Source organism: Scomber scombrus, chromosome 6 (assembly GCF_963691925.1).
Source record: "Scomber scombrus chromosome 6, fScoSco1.1, whole genome shotgun sequence".
Lineage (NCBI taxonomy): Eukaryota > Metazoa > Chordata > Actinopteri > Scombriformes > Scombridae > Scomber > Scomber scombrus.
The window spans coordinates 25,344,183-25,369,299 of NC_084975.1; the positions used below are offsets into that span (position 1 = coordinate 25,344,183).

The 25,117-nt window shown below is 41.3% G+C and overlaps 1 protein-coding gene across 1 annotated transcript in view; it reads left to right on the forward strand.

Annotated features, from left to right (window-relative positions):
• The first annotated feature begins 2,535 nt into the window (after positions 1 to 2,535).
• LOC133981570 (solute carrier family 45 member 3) overlaps positions 2,536 to 25,117 on the forward strand; it is a 35,898-nt gene continuing 13,316 nt past the window's right edge. Inside the window, exons 1-2 of the mRNA XM_062420336.1 lie at positions 2,536 to 2,624; positions 22,607 to 22,976. Of these exons, the coding sequence (XP_062276320.1) occupies positions 22,829 to 22,976 (148 nt within the window). The 5' untranslated portion in view covers positions 2,536 to 2,624; positions 22,607 to 22,828. The remainder of the gene's footprint in view (positions 2,625 to 22,606; positions 22,977 to 25,117) is intronic.

Genomic DNA, 25,117 nt, shown 5'->3' on the forward strand with positions numbered 1-25,117 from the left:
TCAAGATAAACACGATGGACAGCGGCCGTGAGAGAGTTATAGGATTTCTCAATAGCTTAATGTGGAAACCTGCAACTGTTTATATCACACTGCCATGCTGAGAACCCACAAAATTGTAAGAATATGTATTGCTGAGTGTTTGGCATTCTTGGAATTGGTCTCAGTGGCCACGAGTGTTGGGTTTCCATCAGCAGAGGGTCCAGGGTGCCGATTCAGCACGATAGTTCAGCTCTCTGCTCTCTCTGTGCTGTGCACATGCTTGAAAAAATGATTAGAGACATATATTAACTTTCACAAACTGGACATGTAAAGTATTCATTCATAAAGATGTAAAGGACTACAGCACACTGAGGTTTATGTGGAGAACAAGCACAATGACACACCTGCTATAAGCTGTTTCAACAGTAGTGAAACCAAAGGCTCTCTGGTGGAAACATTTGTTGGATGAGGATGTCCAGTCACTCAGGCACAGACACATGACCAGAGGAAAATTAACATGGCATGTGATAGTCCATAAATGTAACCGTCTTAAAGGTGACATTGTTTCAAACCAGTCCAAGTGGACACTCATCAGTATTTAATTGGAATTAAAATCAACATTACATTACAGTCACTACATTTATGTGTATGGATCAACTGAGGAAAACCACAGTGATTGTTACAGGAAAGAGGATGTCATGGAACACATTTCTAAAGAAGAAATGCTATTTATATGTTAGTAGTTTGTCCTTCCTCTGGAGACAAAAAGGAAGATTTTTCTGTGCATAAATTTACCCTGACAGAGCAAAATTATTGAGATCTAAATTGATTTCAAAGGAATGTACCTCGCCTAATTCAACTTCCCTGGGAACTGCGAGTCTGTGGAGCGCGCGTGCCAGCACTCACTGGACAGCAATCTGTCAGTTTCTACTTCTATTTTTAATCCGGAATTACACGATAGTGTGAATAAGAAGGAAAATACATTAAATTTGTGAGTAATAGACACATGGAACCCCTACATTTGGATGCTGAATTGAATGGATGAAGATTAGAGACTAACCAGTACAACATGGAACAGCTGTGACATGGCAGTTATACCATTCTTTTTTTTACACAGTTTCATAGAAAAAGGTGGTTGTTTTTGAAATTGTGTGATAATGGTCAGATGATGCTATTTCTGCTTTATCAAGTGAACCAATGCCATAAAGTATAAATGAGGAAACTCAACTATTAGTACATTTTCAGACGACACGATGTGGTATTACAGCTGAAAACACAAACCTGTTTATTATTATAGAGTAAAGGTTGTATTATCTGAAGCAGGGTGATTTTTAGGAGTAGTAAGGCAAAGCAAATTTATAGCACATTTCAACAAGGGCTTTACATAAACCTTAAAAGGCATCAAGACGATGTAAAAGCAACACAAAATATAAAAAGACATAAATGTTAAATGGGAAATAAATAAGCTAAAATAGAATAAGATAAAACAGGAGAATAAAAGTTACAGTGCAGTGTAAGACATGTAATCAAAAGCTTCAAAGTTGATTCACTAAAAGGCAGCAGCAAATAGAAAAGTCTTCATCCTTGATTTAACTGAACTGAAAGTTGCAGCAGATGTGCAGTTTCCTGGGAGTTTGTTTCAGATATATGGAGCATAAAAACTGAAAGGTGCTTCTTCATGTTTAGTTTTGACTCTGGGAACAGAAAGCAGACCTGTCCCAGAACAGAAGTGTAAAGATCTGAGAACTGGAGTAATATGATCCACTAAAATATGATTGATTGAGGTAAAAGTCAACAAATAATAATAATATCAGAAGCATTTTAGAAAACATTTGACTAAATAAAAACTAAAGATGCCCCAATACTGATATTGATATTGGATATCTCCCGATACTGACTCAACCAGCTGGATCTGGTATACTCTCATTTTGATAATAACAGTTCAGCAAATTTGTATTTATTTTTTAAATTTTGTTTTACAAAGTTAGAAATGCAATGTTTAAGTCAAGCTTGTTGCCTTACACATAAAATAATGACCCCAGTCTCTTCAACACAGTGAGACATATAGCTTATTAATTAAACTCTGGTACCAATATTGGCCAATACCCAAAACCAAGGTATACAAACATATGTATGTATATATTAATTTATGTATTTGTTTGTTTAGTTATCATATATTTAGTTATTCATGTATTCATGTGTTTAATTGTGTGTTTATGTTTGTTTGTTTACAGCCGTTTCCTCTCACGCCACAGGTTATGCTACCGGAACATGCAATTTGTTTTGCTTAAAAAAATAAAAGCTGGTGTGCCACTTCAGTCTCGTGAAACACTGCATTGTACAACATTCAAATGTATATTTAGTTGACATTACGATTTATTATGAGCTCTTCTGAAATTACTTATTCAGTTTATTGTTTATATTGAGTTATTAATTCGTACAAACAGCAAATATTGTTGCCAAACGTGCTTTGGTACGTTTATTTGGAAAGTCGAGAGCGGAAGTTGAGGTTGTGATTATGGACGCTTGACACGGCTGTCACAGATTGGCCGCTGCTGGCTCTCCTCAAGTTGAGCAACAGCGGTAAATACGTCTGGTACGAGCAAGTTGCTGCACGGATTTCCCGGAGCTGCGCATAACTTAAGGTGAAGTTAACATTAAAAAAATATTTGATTGGACTAACATCTTTTATTTCCACAGCTTCCTTACCTTTTTTTTTTTATAATACACGAATACAGCGGTGCTTCACTTTGTCGCTTAAAACTTCTTCATTGTATGTGTGTCTCTTCTCCACCGCGATGAAACTGCAGACAACGGGGTTTAAATTTTGACCCACACGTCAGCGTGTGTCGCTCGGTTTTTTCTGCCTGCCAGAAACAGTGATTTAGCCGCGCTGAAAAAAGAGGAAGGGAAGAGAGGGACTGTGTTGGACTGAAATGTATATCGTTATAGCCGGGCTCCAGCCAGTAGCGTGGTGCTTTCTGGAAGTTTTTTTTTTCCAGTCTGCGTCGCTGCTCTTACTGCCTGCTGCTCCTGCTCCACCATGCTCCACCATGCTCCCCGCTCACTCATGTAGCGATACGTTACCGACCGATAAAACCTGCTTCTGTCCATAAGCCTCCGTGTTGTTCGCTGTAAACATGTAGCTGTGTTGGCAAGACCCCCGCTGTTTTGACACATGAATAGAAGGAGGAGGAGGCGTTTAAGGACACCCTGTTCAGAAAAGTTGATCCACAAACTCTGGATTTATCCTTTTTAAAATAGTCTCAAGTAGTTATTGTGTGTTTATGATCAGTTTATCATTCAGTCAGTGATGCTCTTTTTAAAAATAAAACATATTGAAAACAACCCACTAATGAAGTAGGGCTTACTTCCAATAATAAAAAAAAATGTTAAGAGAAATAGTCATAATGTTACTTGTGTGTGGACACTGTTGCCTGATTCAAGGTCTCAGTGTTTGTGTGAGAGTCAACTGAGTTCAGATATGCTCATGCAGCTGTGACCACAATTCTTGGCAAATGAACAGCATCTTGTATTGTTCACGTGGCTAAAGACTTACTGTATTGGATCTTTAAGGAAAAAGTGTAATGACAGGAAAACATTACAGGCTCACACATTTCTTTTACACCATGATAAGCTGAACATGAGTTTTTTCAGCTGTGTAGTTGCCAAAGCTGAAAAAAATGAAGCGTTCACTTCTCTTGTACAAATTCCGAGTAAGTCTAATCTGGTCAGGATCTTTGAACGTCCTCGGTACCCTGATCAGATACTGGCAGAAACTCCTTATTTGCGATAATGACTGGACACTTTCTTTTTTTAATATGGTATCCTCAACTTAATATTAAGCAACTCTGACTGTAGTGTGACTGGCACATTTGATACCTTTGCAGTAATCCTTGTCAAAATAGCCTCCAGCAATTATTAGGTGTTTATTATGAGTTTGTTATTCACTCAGTGATGCACAGTTACTCATTTTTGTAAAAAAAAAACAAAAAAACATGGAAAGAAATCCACTGTTGGATTGGGTTCATTTGACTTTTCCCAATTAAAAAAAAAAAAAAAAAAAGTTAAAGCTTTTGTTGCTTCTGAGTGGCCACAATACATCCTTCTTCTTATTTTCTTCTCATTTTTTTTAAAAAATTTAAAAAATTTTTTTAAAGCCTCTCTCTCACAACTTAACTTTCTCTATCTGCAGACTAAAATAGCAGAAATGTAAACTACATGTTTCCACAAGGTAAACTCCAGCAGGGAAGAGCTAAAAGTTGCTTATTGGTCTTTTTTTTCTTAGTGAATCTTTGGCTTGTACTAGAACCCTCTTTAAAAACCTCAAACCCCACATTGAGAAGGAGGAGGATCAAAAGGTTAAACAGCTCTAGCCCATGACAGAGGGACTTTTATTGTCACCGTGACCGTGACTCTGCCATTACACAAAGACCTCTTTCCCCTCTCCATGGACCACTCAAGTGTGTTATTCATTCTGTGTTTGAAAATAGACTCTTCTCTTCTAGTCCCGTTGGCCCCGGCAGCTCTTCTCTTCTTTCCTCAGTATCTGGTTAACCTTGTATACCAAACCCTGAAACTGACATTTTTCCTTAACTCTTACATACTGTTCATATTCTACACCCAGGTATGTTCCAGGTGAATTTTGACCCAGTCTAAGAATCCCCTCATAAAAAGTGTCTATACCAAATTTTGAACCACAGATCAGTTTAGAAAGCATCAATAGTCAATCTGACTGATCAATAAATGTGTGATTAAACCTTGATTAATGTTTCAGAGAGTAGAGAGTGTATATTTTTTAGCTCATTTTCTGAGAAAAAACAGCTACTATCACACAATATCATGTCCTATTTTACCTAAGACATGAAAATATCACATAGCAATAATGATGTAAATGTATTTTATGTAAAGTGAAAATGACAAGAACTTTATGGAACTGTGGGGTTTATTGTATAACCTTTAGAGCCATCAGTTTTCACTACATCATAAAAAGAAATCCTCATAACTACTATCTTATTACAACTATTAACTATTTATTTAACAAAAACACATGTCAGTAGATACGGCTCAAATTTGACCCAGAACAGCCTCAATGGAGAAAATGTGTAGCACCTATACAAAAGTATAACATTTAACAATATTTTCACTTTTGTGCATTTTGGTCCACTGGATGAAAAGTCATCAAATTTCAGGTGTTTTTTACAGCTGTCAAATGTCAAACAGTATGTAAGTGGTGAAATAACTACACAAAATATAGAACTAGCTAACCCATGTTAGAACTGTAAAATAGCAGTGGGGATTTCTCGGGTGTGTTACCTTTTATCTAAAAGTACGACCCTCCGATGATCAGTGTGCAGCAGGCACAATGATCAAACTCACGTGGCGTCTCCGAGCAGCCTCATTCATACCTCTCACTACTTTCTGTGTGTTGCCCTGGGAGGGATTTGCACTGCTCTCTGCAGAGCTCATCTGCTCCACAGTGATAGAAATGCTTCTTTTTTCACCCAGGATGCTGTGGCTAGACCAGCTGGCTGTACTCTAACTGCTTTCTGACAGAAAGCCCCCCCCCCCCCAAGCCAAGCACAGGATAATCACCTTCCGTCGAGGACACCAAGCTACTTAAGCTATACTGAAGGCTTTGCAGTTTTTAATCAGTCGTAGGCTGTTTATCTTGGGCTCGGAGCGCTCCCCCACCCCTCTCCGTACTTCACTTGTGTACCTGGATTCTCAACAAATCGTGGCCCGGCTCTCCTGCGTATGTTCTTTGAAGACAGGTGGTGGATTATGTGGCGAGTGTGATTTTTTTTTTTTTTTTTTTTTTTTTTTTTTTAAAGCTTCCTAATAGGGAGGGTAGGGAGGAGCTTTTTGCTGGAAGGGTTTTTAGGAAGTTTTAAAAAGGAGGGGAGGGGCATTCTTTTCTCTTTAAGCCCTGTGTCCTCTTCAAAGCATTGTGTGCTTGGCTGTCACTCTGGTATCATGTGTAGCCAGGAACAATCACAGGTATGCCATCTGCACAATGCTCGTCTGGCACATCACATGAGCGCGGGAGACACTCACTTTAGGGAGAGCGCTGTTTTTTTTTTCTCTTGTGACAATCCTGTTTCTTTACATGGCTGTAAGGTTTTAACTTTCATGTCCCAGTTTAGTCAGATTAGTCAGGTGATGGTGCTTTCACTGCCTGAATGTGTTTCCCACTGGTTTTATATTGTGTGTGTGTGTCACCTGAGATTTATCCTCCCTTCATGGTTGTTGCTACACCTCAGTTTCACGCATGATAAAAGGTTATGTTTACTTTTTTAATTATTTGTATGCCTGTAGGAAATTAGATTAGATCTGTCTTACATTGGACCAGTTGCCTTAGGGGGGGTGTTTCATGTAATTTGAGCTGTTGGCTTTATATTGACAAAATCCACGCTGGCTGCCTCTATTTCCTTTGTCTCTGTGTGAACTACGATTTTAACGGGGGGGGGGGGGGGTGTATTTTGTTGTTATCTTTAGGCAAACATTGGTACCACTCGGGCCTTGTGTGCGTTTAACTGCTGAAGTGAATGTGTCCCTCAAGCGCTAATCATTGTAAAAACAGTGAGCTCATTTGTTGTAACAGGAGGAAGGAGAGAAACGGTAATGGCAAAAGAAAGTTGATGAGGGGAAAAAGTGTTAAATATTTTTTTTTTCTCTTTCCTCGTTCCGTTTGGTGTGTACCCCCACCCCCACCCCCCACCCCTTCCCCCAGAGGACAACAAGCAATCAAAAGCAACACACAACACCTGCTGCAAGATCTGAACATCTCGCAAGTGCTGGAATGCACATTATTAGAGCACCATAACTCACTAACAGCAGGGGAAAGGGACTGAATATTAAGTAACCTGTCTTTTTTTCTTTCTTTTTTTCTCTCTCTTCTTCTCCTGGTTCTCTCATTGACGGGAAGCAGAGGAGTGCAAATGTGTTTTTTCCCAGCTCTCTGCAGGCTGCAGGGTCAAAGTCCAAACAGCTTCCCTGTAATAGTGCTTCGCAGCCAGCTGGGCCAGAGAGAAAGGCCGCTTACAGACTCCCCTAATGGGCCAAAGCTGAAAGAAGGGATGACAGCTACCCTACCACCAAGGAATGTCACCTTTGTGACATTGTTATCATTCAGCTTTTTTTTTTTTTCTTCATTGTTTTTGGCATTATGGCCTCTTTCTCAGGGTTGTTGCCAGGATATTTAACCAGCCAGTTTCCTTTAGGATATGATTTTAAAGTTCAGGAATCTGTTCATTCATCATGAAATATCTATTCTGTATCTGTGGCAAAGGTAGACGTTAAAGTCTTCTGACAGCTTGGATGCGTGGGGCAGAGCTTCTGTCAGAGAGACCCTCGCGGGACCACTCCTATGATCACGGCTAACTTTTCTAACTGGTGCAAAGTGAGGCATATTCAATTCAGACATCTAGGTTATCTGCACTCTTTGAATATCCGGTCTGATTAAAGGCATGAATATTCCCTATCTTCTCTTCAGTCTGGCTTCAAATCGCCTCCATGCCAACGTGTGTGGGCGCACTGGCACCGGTTCAGTTCTCTAGTGGCTTGCTTGGCTAACTGCTTCTCTCTTTCATCCTGATTTGCTTGCTCTGTATTTTTGTCATTCAAACTTAAATGCACTGTAACACAATGAGCAGAACACGCCAAGAAGCGGAACGGTTTCTAAAAAACCTGGATCGTTTAAGTATATTTTGGGAATGTAAATGTTTTTCAGTGAGTTTGGCTGGCAGAAGTAATTGTTTGTCTGGGGAGGAGGAGGGGGTGTTCTGTCTCACGTCTTATAGGAAAAGGAAAAATAAGCATTTGATATGTCAGGAGTTACTCAGTGTTTACATGTACTTTATTGAATCAGAAATCCCATGTCTAAAACTAATCTCTCTCTCTCTCTCTCTCTCTCTCTCTCTCTCTCTCTCTCTCTCTCTCTCTCTCTCTCTCTCTCTCTCTCTCTCTCTCTAAATCAATTTACTGACTTTACTTAGTTCTGCCTGCATGGTTCAAGTGTGGAGGGGACTGCGTGGCATTGAAGGCAAAACAGCCTCGAGGTCCAACTCTCACAAAAAAAAAGAGAAACAGAAGGCGAACGAGCATATCGCCTTTCCGTAATTCCCCATTAATGAGAGGCATTACTTTGACGGTTTGACATGGCTGCTAAACCACAGTTGAGGTCCAGATGACACAAGTTTGGGCCCTGCAGCAGGGGATAACACAGGCTTGTCCTTAGACATTTTTCCCATGGTGATAAGGACTTGGCCAGATGTTCGCAATACATATTCACACTCTCTCTCTCTCTCTCTCTCTCTCTCTCTCTCTCTCTCTCTCTCTCTCTCTCTCTCTCTCTCTCTCTCTCTCTTTTGTCCCTGTCTGCTTTGCAGCATAATCGTGAGACGCCCCAGTGAGCATGTAAAGTGGCAGATCTGCTAAGGCATTTTAGTGTGCCAAATTATGAATAACCCTGCTACCTCCTGATAAAGTCTCACTTGAAGCTACCAGGAAACACAGAGCAAAAGGGAACAGAGAAAGGTTTCCAACTTGATTTAGCCCTCTTTCAAGTTTGGCTCTGTGAACGGGGGGGTGGGGGAGGGTGGAGGAGGGGTGAAAAAACTGCATATTATAAGACACCACAGTGTTCTCTTTCATGTAGCAAGCTGAAAGGGATGCTATTGAGTGTTTGAGGGAGACCTTTGATATGTGAGATGCTCTGTGCCTTGTGAAAGGATCAAGCTCATGATTTGAGTCAATATGTGCGTGCGTGCTCCGACGCTTGTTTCTGCCAGACCAGTGTGTTTTGTTTTTTTGTCAGAAATGTTTTGTACGGCGAGCTCGTGAGATCAAGCTCCGACGGGTCACTGACAGCTACATGTGTGTATGAAAAGGCGGTTGCACACGCACACACGCAACTAATGGAATTGCTGTTCCATCATAGTTGATGGTAAACAATATCGTGCTTGTGATCTTGTTTGGGCAGTTTGATATCGAGTGTCCTGTCCAAGCTTCAGAGGATATGATTAAAATGAAGGAAAGGAAAGATTTGTCTTGATTACACGTTTCTTTTCCTGGCAGGCTTTTCGTCTTTTAAAGCCGCTGATTGACATTTCTTATTTTTCCCAGCAGGCCTCGAGTAGCCTTCCGCCTTTTAGTCGCCCTTTTTATGGGCTGGGTACACAAAGATAGTAATGTTGTAAAACGCGTCCTATTGTATAATTGTGTTTTCATGCTGCTGATCCTGTGTTTTGTTTAGTTTTTTTTTTTTTTAAAGGAAAGGCTACATTATATATGATTAGAGTTAGCCTGCACAGAAGTTCATGACTGTGGGCAGGATGTTTATTAAAAATGATTTAAACGTGTGTGTGTGCACAAGATTAGTTTTATGAGGAGAGTTTTGGTGTGTGTGTGTGTGGTGGGGGGTGTTCATGACTTCCTGTGTATGCTACTAGTTAGAGAGAGAGAGAGGACTTTGCCCTTCTCTTCCATCTTTACCATCTGGTTTGTGTAGCTTTTGACTGAGGCGTTAATCATTGTGCCTTGGGGCCGCTCTCGCTCTGACAACAGCTGGAAAAAGGGAGATGGACCTGTTGATGTGCATCTGTCCTTCTTTTCTGCCAGTCCTCTGTGTACTGCTGTATTAACTGTATCCATGCAGCTGTAAGGTTCATGACCTCATGTTTCCAGTTTCTCAAGAAGCAGCTTGAGGTACCTCCCTGCACTATTTCTTCTTGGTAATGTCTCTCAGCACTCAAGTCACCAGGCGATCGAATACTGCTATTTTTCCAAGTATGGTTAAGTTTGCTGACTTGTCTTCATCACTGACAATTGCAAGGAAATGCACAAATGCTGTAACAGCTCAACCAGTGTCTTCTATAACATGGCTGTAGGGCTAAACAGTATAATGTCTCAGCATCAACAATGAAAGGCGCACATAAGCAGTCCCATTGTAAAGGATGTAATCTAATAAGGAAACACAGGCCTGTAATGGCAAACTACAACGACTATTAACTGCATAATATCAGATGAAAACTAGTAAAGTTAGATTTATCCATGTTCAGTCTTAAAACCAGGGTGTATCCATTTTTTGATAGTTAAAATACATTTTGGGGACACACACATACACACACACACACACACACACTGCTACTTGACATTGGTTGGGCATTACACAACTATGGAGACAACAGGGTAACATGACACCTTTTTGACAGTTTATCCCAATATCACATATCCAAGTACAATGAGAACATATGGTACCTCTACTTGTTTTTACCAAATGGAGGTTATCCATACGATATTTTTTTTTACCCAGGTTAACATCCACAGCTTTTAATTTGAGTGTAAGACAAGCCTGGATTGATTAGTGAGTATTGAATAGGTGTCATGTTAAATGAACCAGAAAGTGTCATAGTTTCTCTAGAATCCCCACTCATTGATTGACTTATAAAGCTCCAAACTGAGCTGAAATTAAAAGCTGCCTCAGGTGAAATTAAATGTGATTAATATTGCAATTTATATGCATAAACCAACATACTGCATTTTTATCTTCACTAAATAGGGTGTCCTTCTCATATTAGTATTTGTTTATCACACCCTCGGTCTGATAGCTTAATTAACTGACACACTGTCCTTCTCCCCTTCCCACAAATGTCCCCTCAAGTCAAAGGTGATGGATATTTCTAAAGGATGCTATAAGTAATAGATTTGGATACTCAGTGGACTTTTAACAGCTTCTCTTTCTGAACCCTGTGAGTATCTTTCTGCTTGTTCTACAGCAGTCAATACATGTTCATGTGAGAGGACAGTAGCCAAGCTCATGTACTGTACTGAAGCAGTTTTTTCTAGGAAGAGATGCTACCAGCAAAAACATTTTCAGGGAACTTGAAAGCAGTCCTCTTTCTGCTGCTGTTTCTGGTGTTACTTGTCCAACTAATGGATATACATGGAAGTATTGTAAGGTTATTCACTCAGTGACTCTCTAGGAAAAGAGGAAACTTATGAGTGATTTTGGCTGATGGGTTTTATTTGGACCAGATCTGGGGGTGGTTCATTCCAGTTTCCAGTGAAAAATCCCCTGTGGCAGACTTGCAAAAAGCATTTTTAAGAGGAAAATTACATTTGTGCTGAGAAAAAGCCATTCACATGTTTGAGATTAGGGCTGATCGATATGACCAAAATCTCATATCCTAATATAGGTCATCAGATGACAATACATATTATGATAGAGCAAATTTTCTTTTAATTCAATAAATAAATGAAAATAAGGGTTTGAGTCTGACTGTTGTGGGGACTGGTCTGTGGCATCATTTGCAAAGTACAGTTTACTAGTACGTGTTCACTTTTCATACTCACGACCATGTGATTGAAGTAGCCCCTTTTTATGTACAAGCTCCTCATTTTATCTTGGGTGGGAGTCCTTCCCCCATTGGAAATGAGCCTGTTCTGTGTCACGTTCAGAAGAATGCAAACTATCATCCAAATGACGAAAAATATTGCAGCCATAAGTTGAATTTACAGCACTACAAAATAAACAATAGAACATTATGAAACTATAGATGTTTTTCTGTTGTCACACGATAAACAGTATATCATTATATCACACAGATCTAGTTGGGATTAGGGCTGGGCAATAAATCGATATATATATTGTGATGTTTTATAGGTCTTAGGTTTTGAATATGGTGATATGGAATAAGTGTCTTTTCCTGCTTTCAAAGGCTGCATTACAGTAAAAATGTCATTTTCTGAGCTTGAACAGACTGTTTTATGATCTGCCTTTATCAACTTAGTCATTATATATTTATCACTGATGATTATTTATCAAAAATGTCATTGTGTTGATATTTTGTGAAAGCACCAATAGTCAACTCTACAATATTGTCGCTATATCGAGTTATTTGGTCAAAAATATTGTGATATTTGATTCTGCCCATATCACCCAGCCCTAGTTAGGATAAAGTCATATTCATTGTCGTTAGTGAGACATCTGATAAAATCATGCATTAGAGGTGAAAATATACCAGTAGCACCTGTTGTAAACTTGGGGTGTGTCTTAAGGTGTTTAATCCACTTTAACAAGGCATATGATAAGACTTGATTTTCACCCTTGGTACACTGGAAACAGACACATGTCATATTTGCTAAGTAGTATAAAAAGTGTCACAGGTGTTGATCAGAGTTCATTCTCAGAACACACACACGCGTACGTGAAGCAGTCTTGTGTAAAGTACAATTGATCCTACAAGAGGATGTAACATCATTTGTGCCTCTGGGCGCAGCTTTGCTGACCGTCAACATTCAACATTTCATAATTGGATTTTCATTATTTATGATAGTGTGGCAGCTGTGACAGTTCTGTGGCAGTGTGCAGCAGATGGCCAAGTAAAACATGGGCGGCATTCTCAAGCCTTTCGGTCACAGACCAGCTAAATTATGTCCCAGTATAGATGACTCCTGGAGAATGGTAACTGTCTGCTGGTCTTTGATGGTCCATGGTGTAGTTCTGAAGTCCTGAAGGCTCCACATGTTAAAAGCTGTTGGGTATGTATAGCAGCTCTGTGTTTTAAGCATCTCCGTCACGTATTTACTTAAAGGTTAATTTGCTGTGGAAGCACACAATGAGTGATTGATTCCTTCCATCCTTCGTGCCCTGTATAATGTGGGTGACATTTAGGCTTTATTGGGTCCCTGCTGCTACACCGAGAGCAGTGGCCCTTGGGCTCTATTTCTGACACACAGTTTTGGTTTCCTCGGTTTATCAAGGCATAGAGCAGTGTGTCGTAGCTTATTATGGGTATGTTGGGTTTGGCCGGCGTTGGAGAAGCAGGGTTTTGTGGAAAAGGCTACCATGGAATTAAAACCTTTTTGGACTGCCTAGACTGCTCATGCATCTTTAGCCAAAGCTGTAGTCAAGCACACACACACACATTTCAACAATAGAAACATCACAGTAGCACAGCTAAAGATTAAAAAAAAAAAAAAGCTCAGGGATGTGTAAAGTTTTGTTACTGTGTCAGTTTATGTAGTAACAAAGTCATTTATAGAGAGAGCTGTCAGCTGCTTGGCAACATTAAGTGTCTGGTATGGGTGGAACTTGAGGTTACAGGGCGTTTTGGCTGGAGCTTCGGCTTTTACAGTGTATACCTCATTATTCTTACTTCCATACAGTTCTCCTAAAACAACACAATGAAAACTTTCTGGAATTTTCCATCCCTAATGAATTATTAGGCTACTAAGTGTGTGTGTGTGTGTATTCAAGACAAGTATATTTATATTTTGGGTGGGTATTTGCGCAAAAATTGAGATAATATATCTCGGTGAGTCAACTATTTTAAAGGAAGGACATCGTTTGCGCTTTGTGTGAGTGTTTACATGTGCCAATTTTATTTGAGTAAAAGATTTGAGAAGAGGAACTGTTAGGGCACAGAGGTCCCAGCTGAGCCAGTGAGGCCCGGCATTTCTCTAAAGTGGGATTTTCAGAATTCTCTTAATTCCAGGCAAGCCGCTCCTGTTGCAGAGGGGAAGTGCTGCCAGCAGCCGTTCTCCGCCCTCTGTCTTCATATTGATCTGCCTCTGGATTCCAGAAATGGAGATTCCTTAAAGCCAGCCGTAGTCTAATGACATTACTCAACATCCCCCCGCCCGCCACTAACAACCCTCCTCATTTTAGATCCCCCCCCCCCTTCTCACTGTTATCAAATTAAAAGCTTTTTTATAGAGGGTTGGTCTTGGCCTGCAGGCATGGGATACAGACATGGCAGCCGGAGGTGGACTGAAGCGATAGTGTGCGCAAACTCGTGCGTGTGTGTAAACGTGTCTACTCAAATAGGCTTATTGGCGGCCGAGCTGGTGAACCGTGAAAAGGGTTAAAGCGGTCCACGGACAAGCGGCCATGCAGGAGTGTGAGCTTAACTAAGACCGGGCTTGGAGGAAGGGAGGTAATGAGAGAGGGTGGGAGAGCTGCCCCCTGCCCTGATAGGCAGTTGAACATGATACTGGGTCAGGGAGTATAATACAGAACTTTTAGGGAGTGGTTATAGATAGTGAGAGAGAAGGGATGGGGGGAGTGGCCTCTGTGTGGGGTTTTAAAATGATATCAATTCATTCTTTGTCTCCTAACTGCCTCTCATGCTCCTATTATACAAAACAGGTGAGTGTGTGTGTGTGTGTGTGTGTGTGTGTGTGTGTGTGTGTGTGTGTGTGTGTGCGCGTGTCTGTATTTAACTAAATGCCTTGCGTCACGATTTTAGCTTTTGACTGAATTTTGCCTTTGAGACAGAAATCGCAAGGAGGAAAACAAAAAAATATAGTCAATTTGAGACAGATACAGACAGACAGATAACCAGAAAGAGACAGGATTCCTCAAGTGCTTTGGGATTTTCCCAATTCCCACCTTACAGGCTCAGGCACAGAGGAGAGGGGAGGTGGGTAGGGGGATAACGGGAGGGATGCAAAGGAGGTGGGCTAAATAAGAGAGGAGGGAACAGGGGACACAGACAGAAGCAGGATTAAAAAAAGAGTCAGACTCTTGAGCATAGAGTTTGAAGCAGGTGGTCAAAAAGAGTCTGTGCTGATATACTCTGCGTGTGATTGGAGCGTGTTGATTGGATAAAGAGTGTGAGCAGCCTTTAAAATAAATTAGATCCTCAATTTTCAGCAGTGCGAGTTCGTAGATGGACCTTTTAAGCCGCTCTTGGGCTGGTGAGTATAATTTTGTCAAATAACTCCAGTCCATTACGTCTCATTATGTTATTTTTCTGTTATCACACTTTATCCTCACATTATCTTACCTCTTTGTGTGAAAGACCAGAGCTGAAAATAAATAACGTGTACAGAATTAAATACATTTCTTTGTAATAGGAAAGAGACACACTTTTAGACACGTATCGACATTTGGGATTATCAGGCGCTGTCCTTCAGCCAAGCGTGATGAATTTCCGCCCAATGTGATGAGATCATTGTAGCGTAAGAAATCAAACTGTACCTCTGTGTGATAGTAAAGGTCAGCTCTATCTTTTTTTTTAACTAAATTTAGGCCGTGTTTTTGACTGTGAAGTTCTGATGTGACTTAAAAACAAGTATAGGTCAAAACTGAGTATATATCTGGTCTATGATGGTCAACATGTGCAAGTTTGGCCAATTTGTTAAAGGGATAGTCGGTGGAAGTCTATAAAGTGTATTCCTGTGCTTTATGGTGCTGTTAAACTGGAAACACTGTGGCTACACCTTATTTTTCAGTCTACGGGCTTCACAGAGCATGGCATGACTGCACTAACAACCAAGCCATGCTAACTAGCTGCTAGCTGGTTCTCCTGTCAGTGTCAGAACCTCCATTTGAGACGCTTTGTTCGGTATATGTGTGTTTTTAGAACTTATTTTGGGACTAGGCTCACTGTGAACACCCCCTGAGGACGTAACTGAAACTGTTTGTGCCGATTCTTTGTGAAAGTGCAACGACCAATGGGGAAACTACAACACTGGGCTGGCTGACCAATGGTGTAACTTCATCACTCATTCAGTCAATGACTATGGATATATTAGCTGTTTGCCTGGATTAGCTGCATACTCGCTTGGTGCATATGCCAAAAAAGTTCTAGCTTGCAGTTTACTTAGGAGTAGTAAATCCCATCTTGATTAAAAAAACAAGCCTAGAGAAGCTCTTGAATATTGCATCAGTTCTTATTATATCACTACATTAATAATTTGACTATAATTTGATACTTTTTTTTAAAAAGGTCAAGCAATTTAGAAACATCTGCAGATACTAACTGAGCAAAAGTATCACCACAAACTGAGGTGTGTTTCTGAAATGTCATGAGTTAGTTTGATCAGAAAAATGAAAAAAGTGCCAGTGTAAAGACTAAATTAAATGAAGAAAGGTTGCAATACTGAGAAATGAATCATAAAAAGCCATGCTTAAATGTTACAGAAAAGCCATCTAACAGCAATTCACTATTGTTGATTAAACCCAGCTATAATTGTGACCGCTCTATTAACTAAGTGTAAACACACCTGATCACGGTTGAATGGAAACCCATTAGCGTTTGCATTCCCTCTTATTAGTCCTTTCACCTCCACACAATAGATTTCCAGTGAGTGGAAAGCCACAGTCTGCAGGGAGCCACGTTATCAGCCACATTGACTCACAAGAGGCTACATGGCTGAACTCTGCAGCACTCCATTGTTGCTTTATTTGCATGGGCCAGTATGATAACGGTCACCTCCCTGATCTGTGGACAAAGGTGGAATGGCTCTCCTCGTTTCACTCTCTGACACACATACACACACATGCCAGGGCAACCCAACCTAGACTGCATTCTTCTCATGTTCACCTGATAAGTGCTAATGTGTGGGAGTGTGTGTGTGTGTGTGTGTGGACGCTTTTCTATCTGTGTGGATCCTCAGCAGTCTCCCCCTCAGATAAGCACCAGCACTTTTCTCCTCTCACTTCTCCAATCGTCGGAGGTCTTGGGTTAGAGCAGAAGCAGAAGTAGAGGGGGTTATTTCTGTGCTGCAGATAAATGCAATGTGAAGCAATAGTTCTAGAAGTCAGTGATAACATTGCTCTCTCAGGAACCATGAACCATTAGTTTCTGGTCATCCTTTAGCTCTTTTCAATTTAAGGGATTTATTCTGAGTCATCGTCCTAATTAGGTGTAAAGATGGAAAGAACGCCTCACATTTAGGCACTGCAAAGAGTGCCACAGGACCCTCCAGAGATAAGACAAGGTCGACTTTCCAGTTCCAATGTAAGATGTGATGTCCCTCCATCACATCTTCTCCCAGAAGCCCTGCTTTAAAATAACTGGCGACAGGCTGACTTTTCATTTTCACAAGGCAGCACAGTACAAGAGGAGAGTATTAGCAGCAGACTGTCTTCCGCCTGCTGGCACTGTCTTTGAAATGTTAGGTTGGTCACATGATTTGTGGTGAAAGGCGAGGTCAGGGGTCACAGTGACGGATGTGGGCTTAAGATTACAGGCTTGGGGGGTAGGGTCAGCACAGTAGGGCTGCCTTTCAAGTGAGCAGAGACAGAACACAAATCAAACACTAAACTTTTTTTTATTACTTTTTTTCATTGAAGAAGGTTAAACAAGTTCCATGTTATTATCCAGTTGTCAGTAACAGAAGGAAACAGCGTGTTTGGAAAGCAATGGTAGAGGTCCAACACAGTGTTTATATGGACGACAGGCTGTGGAACGATGTAGAACACCTGGTACGGATGAACGTAGGAGAAATGGAGAAAAGATAAGACAGAGGGACTGAAAGAGAGTCAAAACAATGTTGAGCTACAACTAATGATTATTTTCATTATTGATTAACCAGACAATTATTTCCTCATTTAATCATTTAATCTATGCTGATGTCTTCAGGTGTCTCATTTTGTCCAAACAATGAAGATATTCAGTTTACTATCATGTTTTGCAGATATAAGCATCATCACAATTCAAAAGTTGAAACAGCAAATTGTTTGGAATTTTTGCTGGACAAATGACTAAAACCATTATTCGATTATCAAAGTTGCTGCTGATTACTTTTGTTTAATCATTGCAGCTCTAAAACAATTCTTAAAGGCTAATAACATTGATGTGAGTGTGCTGGCTGGAAAATGTCAGCTGTAAACATTGTATATAGCAGAGGTCAGTAATAGGCGGACGGCGGTCCAGATGCCGTCCTATCCAGACCCAGACCTGTAACTGATGTATATATTGTTCAATTTTGTCCAACAGTTTCTTTTTTAACGGGCGCAGCATCTCCAGCTATTATGGTAAAAGTGGAGCGGCTCTTGGAAACTCACAGACCACTGTGCATAGCCAATCTTCTCACATGATGCTCATCAGTCAATCAAATCCATGCATTTGGACGCACTTTATTTAAGAAGTACAATCAAAATCTTTCTGTAATGCACTTCATTTTAAAATGCCATCTTTATTTGATATAAGAAAATAAAAAGTATTTATCTTGTTCTTTTTTATTCTTATTTTATTTATTTTATTATTTATTTGAATCCCACAAGTAGAGTGTAAATACTAATAAATGAATTCTAATGTATTTATGTGACAGTCTATAATCTAGCCACTAGACACAGATGCTGATGGAACTACAATGCTACTTCAAGCTACTGAAAAATAACTCAGACATTATGATGTTCTGGACCTTCACTTGAGGACATTTTCACAAACAGGACCTCAGTGAATTTGAACTGAATACCCCTGCTATATAGGTTAAAACAGTTTAAAATCTTTACTGTGTGCATGTGAAATGTTGTCTGGGAGTTGTAGCTTATCACTTAAAGCTGTTGAGGTGTAGGCATTAAAAGGAGCTTATGTTTTATTTGAAGTGAGAATCAGTGTAAACACTTGTAGTCTCAAATTCCAGCCCTTGTAGGTTGCTGAATTGTCATGTAAACAGAAAGTTACTGTAAGTAGGTGAAATGTTAATCGATGTGTAAGCAGGGAAAAGAAGCCAAAATGTTGACAAGTAAGCACTAATTGAAGTTGAAGTGTAACAGATGAAAGCAGTTGAACTGTCAGCTGAATTGTTAACCATTAAAGAAACTGAAATGCCAAGAGCGAAGAGGGACTGACAGAACGGGGAAGATTTATAGACGTCTATAAATGAATCTCAGTCATACAGCTTTAAGTTATTAAATGGTTTTTCTTGTTCTTACATCAGGTAGAATCTCTTACATTTCTCTGTGTGGAGTTGCCACGTCTGATGAGAGGACATTCGAGGACGTGTCCAGAAGGAACCTATCCCGCACCCTTCAAATGCAGCGTCACTCGGTGATGCCCCTCTTCCCAGGACTTGTGCAACAATGCCAAGTTGGCACCGTTAAGAAATGCTGTGGTGGCACTGTAGACTGCCGCAGTCTCACTCTGCTGTTGATTAGGGCCTGCTTCAATTTAGCTTGTTTGTGTTATTCACAGAGCAGCGAAGGAGAGTCACAGAGAAAGGTTTTGCAGAAAGTAAGCCAGGAGGGGAAAAACTGTCAGCATATAAAAGGCCGGGCTCGCTGTCCCTCCAATGCAAACGGGCAGGTCCATTAATGTGCACAAACTCAAAAGAGGAGGAAAGCCACAGTGCTGCAGCCATTCAGCTGGAGCCAAACGCACAACCATAGCCTCCTGCTGAGGTTTCTGCATCCACAGTCTCAACTGTGCTTGTGGCTCTGATGTCATCTCAGAGCAATTCCTTCCCCTCTACTCCTCCAAGCTCTGCTGTCTGCTGGGAGACCCCACACCCCAGCCCACCCAAAACACACACACACACACAAACATACACACCTTCTATATCCTACCATCTATATAAACCCCACGTCAATTAAAGACTTGGAAACGGACTTGATACCTCACTATATCACATTACTCTGCCTGGCACAATGTATACAAAGCCCGTTTTGTATTGTAAGAATACCGCTCCGAGTCATTAGAAGCTTTTGCACTAAAGCATTTTTTTGGGGGGCCTGTGGCTGAATAGGGCTCGGTAATGGAGCGGTGGGAGAGCTGACAAAAGCAGCAGCAAATGCCCCCCCCACACCTCCCACCCACACCCCCTCACAGCCCCAGCCGCCCCCGTCTCTCACCAGCCTGGCTCCGATTGTAGTGTTTAAACACATGAGGTGACAAGGAGAGCTGTTTGTCTAACAGTGTGTTCGTGCGTCTGCGTCTCCAAGGCTATGGGAAGACGATTAAGGGCATGACTGGAATACATTGTCGAGTCAGAGGTGTCATTAAGCAAGCGGTGGAACGGCTGTGTGGGTTGCCTGTGCGTGCGTGTGTGTGTGTGCGCTTCACTCTTCCAATCTTAAAACACAAACAAGCGTCTCGACAGCTCTGTCTAAAGATTTCATTGGTCAAAGAGTACAACATTCAAAACAAACAAATACATTTTATTTTCTGACTTTAAGGTAAAGGAAAAGGACTGATAGATTCTGCTCTTCTCTACTTTCGACACATTCCCTGCCACCGTCTTTCCGTCCTGACTCTGACTTGCCACCACCACTCTGGTCAGGACTAAAGCAACCATTCAATTTACCAACCCCTGGAATCTGACTCGCATTTCGTGGCAGGCGTCCAGACAAGCCGTGGCTGCTCGGGTAGACAAATCAGATTTCTCTATTCTTGCCACTCGGAGGCCCTTCTGTTTCCAATGAGAAAAGTCTGACAGGGAGTCAGCTGGAGCCGCAATAGAAAGCATTCACGCAGAGATTTCAGACGCCATAAAGGCATAACCAGCCGTGGGCAGATATGTCAATAGGGTCCTCTCAGAATGCAGGTCAGAGACGAAGCTGACCTCAGGGGTTGAGGGAAGGATAAGGAAGAAATGCAAGGGGAAGAGGGAGGAGGGAGAAGGGAGAGAGTGGAGCATACACATACACAGTGAATATGTGGGCAAAGGAGGGGGGTGGTATAGTGGCCAGACAAGGCCGTAGGGGGCGAAGGCTGGTCCCCTGATGGGTGTCTTTCAGCGTGCCCAGGCTGGGCGGGAATGAGATGTGACGGGTGTGAAATGGTCCTCTCTCTTTGTGACCCAGGCCCCTGCGAGGTCCAGCCTTGCTAACACTGTGGCTTTGTCCTTCACATTCTCAAACAGCCTGTATATCAAAGGGCTCGTAATGACTAAGCTGGATATGTATGAATGAATGCTGCAGGAACTCAGATGGCATCACTGATGACATTTTCGATTGTAGCGACGGGAATGCCACAAAACGTTTTAGATGGAAATTCTGAGTGTGGAATGCCTGATGACAGTGAGGGGCAAACTATAAGGTGTTCCAGGATATCGTACCCCCTTATCTGATATCTAAAACTTCTTTTGTGATGCCCTAAGCCACTCTAGTTTCTTGAGAAAACAACACGTCACACATATCGCCTAACAATTTCACCCCCGCAAAGTGCATTTACTCGGAACGCTGTATGAATCCGATTAGATCATTTACCCGAGCTCGAGCAAAGTTCTGTGATTTACCAAGTCTCGTTGGATTTGATGACATCCATTTTGTTTGCTGGGGAGAGAACAGATGGGCAGCATTGGCAGAGGAATGTCACACCAAATGCAAATATAGCACCTTGTTGTTTCTTGTGTTTGCGGCTGTTCTTGACTGTTCTCGCTCTCTCCCTCTGCTTTAAAAGAACGCACGGCTTCATTGGCGGACGATGACGATAATGGTTACCTTGGTTTTACTTTCTTTTTTTTTGTGTTTTTTTTTGTTGCTTGCAGAGATCCAATGTGTGAAATATACACAGACTGGAGACAGACTATCTGCCTCTTCAAACTCTCTTCACAGCTTAAATCCATTTCACTTTGTCTTAAACTAGTTGTTTTTTTTCCCCTTTTCAAATTGAAGTCACACTTAATATTTGATCTGTGAGACAGAAGCTGCGGGGCGTTGCCACAGATAAACTCTTGCGCTTTTCCCTTTTTATTCTCCTTCTAATTCCATCAGATAAAAGTCAATCACTCTGGAGAGACTGTCATTACACATGTGGGCCTGTGTTTAGAGTCAATAGAGACAGGATAAATACACGTTGTCTCAAGAATAAGGCATGCGGTCGACTCGTCTGTCGGCGTGGGATAGTGTGCAGGAACAAACGAGGAGACAGTTGTCTTGGTTTTACCTTGGCGTTTTGTGTTCATCTTGATGGAGAAGTCGTGTGAATGGATTGACTTTACCGCATCACCTTGACAACACCATTTGATGCCTCTGTTGTCACATTTCCTGTATGTGGCACAACACGGCTTTCTTTCTTTCAAATCGCACAGTGCAACATGCTGTGTTACATCACCAGTCTCACATCTGATTTCATCTACCTCCTGCCTTGTAGCCTCTCTCTGTTAAGTCTGTCTTTGCAGGTGCTAAAAGCTGCCTCCTTTGCACTCAGTTAACAATAGTAGTAACCTGATAAAAGTCTCCAGAAGGAGGACTCACATGTGACTTAAAACTGCAATCAGAGCTCAATAGTACAGATAATGACAGGGTCAGCCAAGGTAAGGCTGCCTTTTAGATCCTCCCACTAATAGTACAGCTAGTATGGAGAATGGAAAGGGAGATACAGTAAAGAGAGAGACATGGAGAAATTTAGAAGGAGACTCAAACAGTCCTCCAATGTGTGTCATGCAAAGCAAAGCAGCAGCAGAGGGAGGAAAAAAAAAAAAATTCTCCTGACAAATGGTTTGGTGTGTTTGCCACGTCGCTCCAGCTGACTCATCTCCTCTGTCCGCCTGTTGTTGTTCCTGCTCTTGAAGCTTTTTTTTTGGTGAGGAGCTGTGAGGATACATCAGTATCATATTCCTTTTTCACCGTTGCTGCCATTTCTGCATTTCTGGAAAAAATATCCCGGAATGTTCTTAGATTTGATTCTGTCGCCACTGACATTCGACATGCAACCCTAGGCCACCAGCAGTCAGGGTTAGTAATCAGGGGATGACCTCTCTTAACGCGACATGCCTTTACTCATATTTTCTAACGGTCTGAAACTGCAGTAGTTTATGACACGAAGAGAGATTATGTGGAAGCTGTGTGTCATATTTTGGTGTTTCTTAAATTTTGACTGTTTTTAAAGTTGCAAAAACTTTCTTTCCATGTCTCACGACTCTCCGTTCCTCTTCCCCTGCTCCTCAGATCCAGAATGCTGACAAGAGGATGAATCCTTCAGGTCATCTGAGACATCCACGTGTCTTCGCTGCTGTCCCTCCCCGACAGCCCTCTCGTCCCACTGGGGCACCATCTGCTTCCCCACGCTCCCCCCCTCGCCCCTGTCCAGCTCCCTCCTCCCCCCTCCTCCCCTGCCCCCAGTAGTGGCCATCCCAGAGGGGAAGGAAAGGCGAGCCAGCTCCTGTAAATATGCCTGGATGGAGGTCTCAGTGGCGTCTCGTCCTGCTGAACTCCCTGACCTGTGGCCTGGAGATCTGCGTGGCAGCTGGGATCACATACGTGCCCCCGCTGCTGCTGGAGGCTGGAGTGGAGGAGCGCTACATGACCATGGTGCTAGGTAAGGATCTGGGAAAAGAGTGGAATCCGGTTTAGGGTTACAAAAGGTAGGACCTTTCCAATAATTTTCTGGTAAATTCCTGGAAACTTTCCATGGGAAGTTAAGCAGGGGAATTTTTGAAATATTCCAAGTTGGAAACTTTCCATGAGAAATCTGGGAATATATGGGAATTCACGGGAATTAACTGGAAATTTGGACTAATTTATACTGTGTAACTGTATACAAACATAAATATAAACATTTTGTTTTGACATGCACTATTACAATTAATAAAAAACAACATTTATATTTTTGATTTATTTGTGATTAGAACTTTGATCAATTCTTTCATTGAAAGAATTGGGTTCAAATGTGTGTCTTCAATAGTCCAGGGTTCTAGAAATCATCAGTGCATGTGATGGAGGAATGCACAGTGCATGTAGGTGGTGTGACATTCAACTGTATTTACATTAAATCTGGTTTTTTTAACCAAGATTATGCTACAATATGTTTTTTACTAACTACATTTAAGTTCCCCGGTATAGGCTAACATGCTATTTTGTACATTTTCCAGTTTATTTTCTGTTAATTCCCATATATTCCTGTTAATTCCCATGGAAAGTTTCCAACTAGGAAAATTCCAAGAATTTTGCAACCCTAATCTGGTTACCAGGCCTCATTACTACCTCTGTGTGTGTGTGTGTGTGTGTGTGTGTGTGTGTGTGTGTGTGTGTGTGTGTGTGTGTGTGTGTGTGTGTGTGTGTGTGTGTGTGTGTGTGTGTGTGTGTGTGTGTGTGTGTGTGTGTGTGTGTGTGTGTGTGTGTGTGTGTGTGTGTGTGTGTGTGTGTGTGTGTGTGTGTGTGTGTGCGCTTAGCCTCTGCCTCATTCTCTCTCACACACATAATGTCTTTCTCTCTGTCCCTTTCTGACAGGGTATTCATTAAAACATGAAAGGCAGAGGTGGGCCTTCCCTCGTTCACATGCACACATGTGCACACTCACTTGCAAAGATAGATCAGCGCACGACTAAGATACAACTATCTCCTCTGTGGCTTGTTTACTGACCACATGAGTGATTGTTTCTCATCCAAGATTTTCAAATGATAGATTTTTATGGCCCTTGAGTGCCTTTTTAATCACTTGGCATAGTGTATTGTCACGGGGCTGAAAATAAATAAGACCGTGGTTACATTAGAGCTATAATACAAATGGAAAATAATTTCATCAGGCGCTAATAAATTCATGAGATCACTAAAAATCAAAATAGGACGTACCCTCCAAGGAATGCCTGTGTTTGGAATTTAGTTTGAGACATAAAGATGTGACCTTGTCCAGCACTAGCTAAGTTTTCCATTGTAGTGGGGGGATGTCGCCTTGGGGCTCCTATCTTCTTTCCCATTCAGGTCATAAAGACATAATTGAGGCCATTACACAAATCACTGGTCAAATCACCTGTTGTGTTGTTGAGGTGGTAATCAGGCACTAATTGAAAAGCAGCAGGAGAGTAAACTGTAGGAGGAAGAGCCACAATCTCAAGACAGACACTCAGTTGCCAGTTTAGTAGCCAGTTTAGTAGACTAGATAAAAGTAAGTATAATACAACAGTCCTGCAATTAAATTAGATCCATCCCAGCTATAGTAGTAGGGTAGACTTAATATAAGAATAAAATATTACAGACACCTGTCAGTATAACTCAATATAGTACAGCACCACAGAATACAGTCTCCAAAAGGAGCATAAAATAAATTAACAGGAATATTATAATAAACTGGAAAGTGAGTGTGGTGCGGCGTACATTACACGCTGTAAACTAAGGAGCAACTATGATTTCACTAAATGTATCTTATTTGGTCGCCTATTAGCTAAGATCATGATCATCAACATGATTTGAGTAAGTTAAGGGATTGTGTAGGGATGAGTTGATTTCACTATTCACTGATTTCACTATAGACTATTGCTACATAATCGTAGTATCATATTTACAGCCTAAGCTAATCTACATTTACTACATCTACTTTATCTAAAAGGCTTGTTCCTTGGGCTTTTTACTTAAAATATATATATACTGATATTTGTGTTGTCCTTGTTACACCATTCCAATCATCTTGTCAACTGTGTGCCTCACAGCTCAGAAAAGTCTGGTTACTGAAACTGGTAGAAA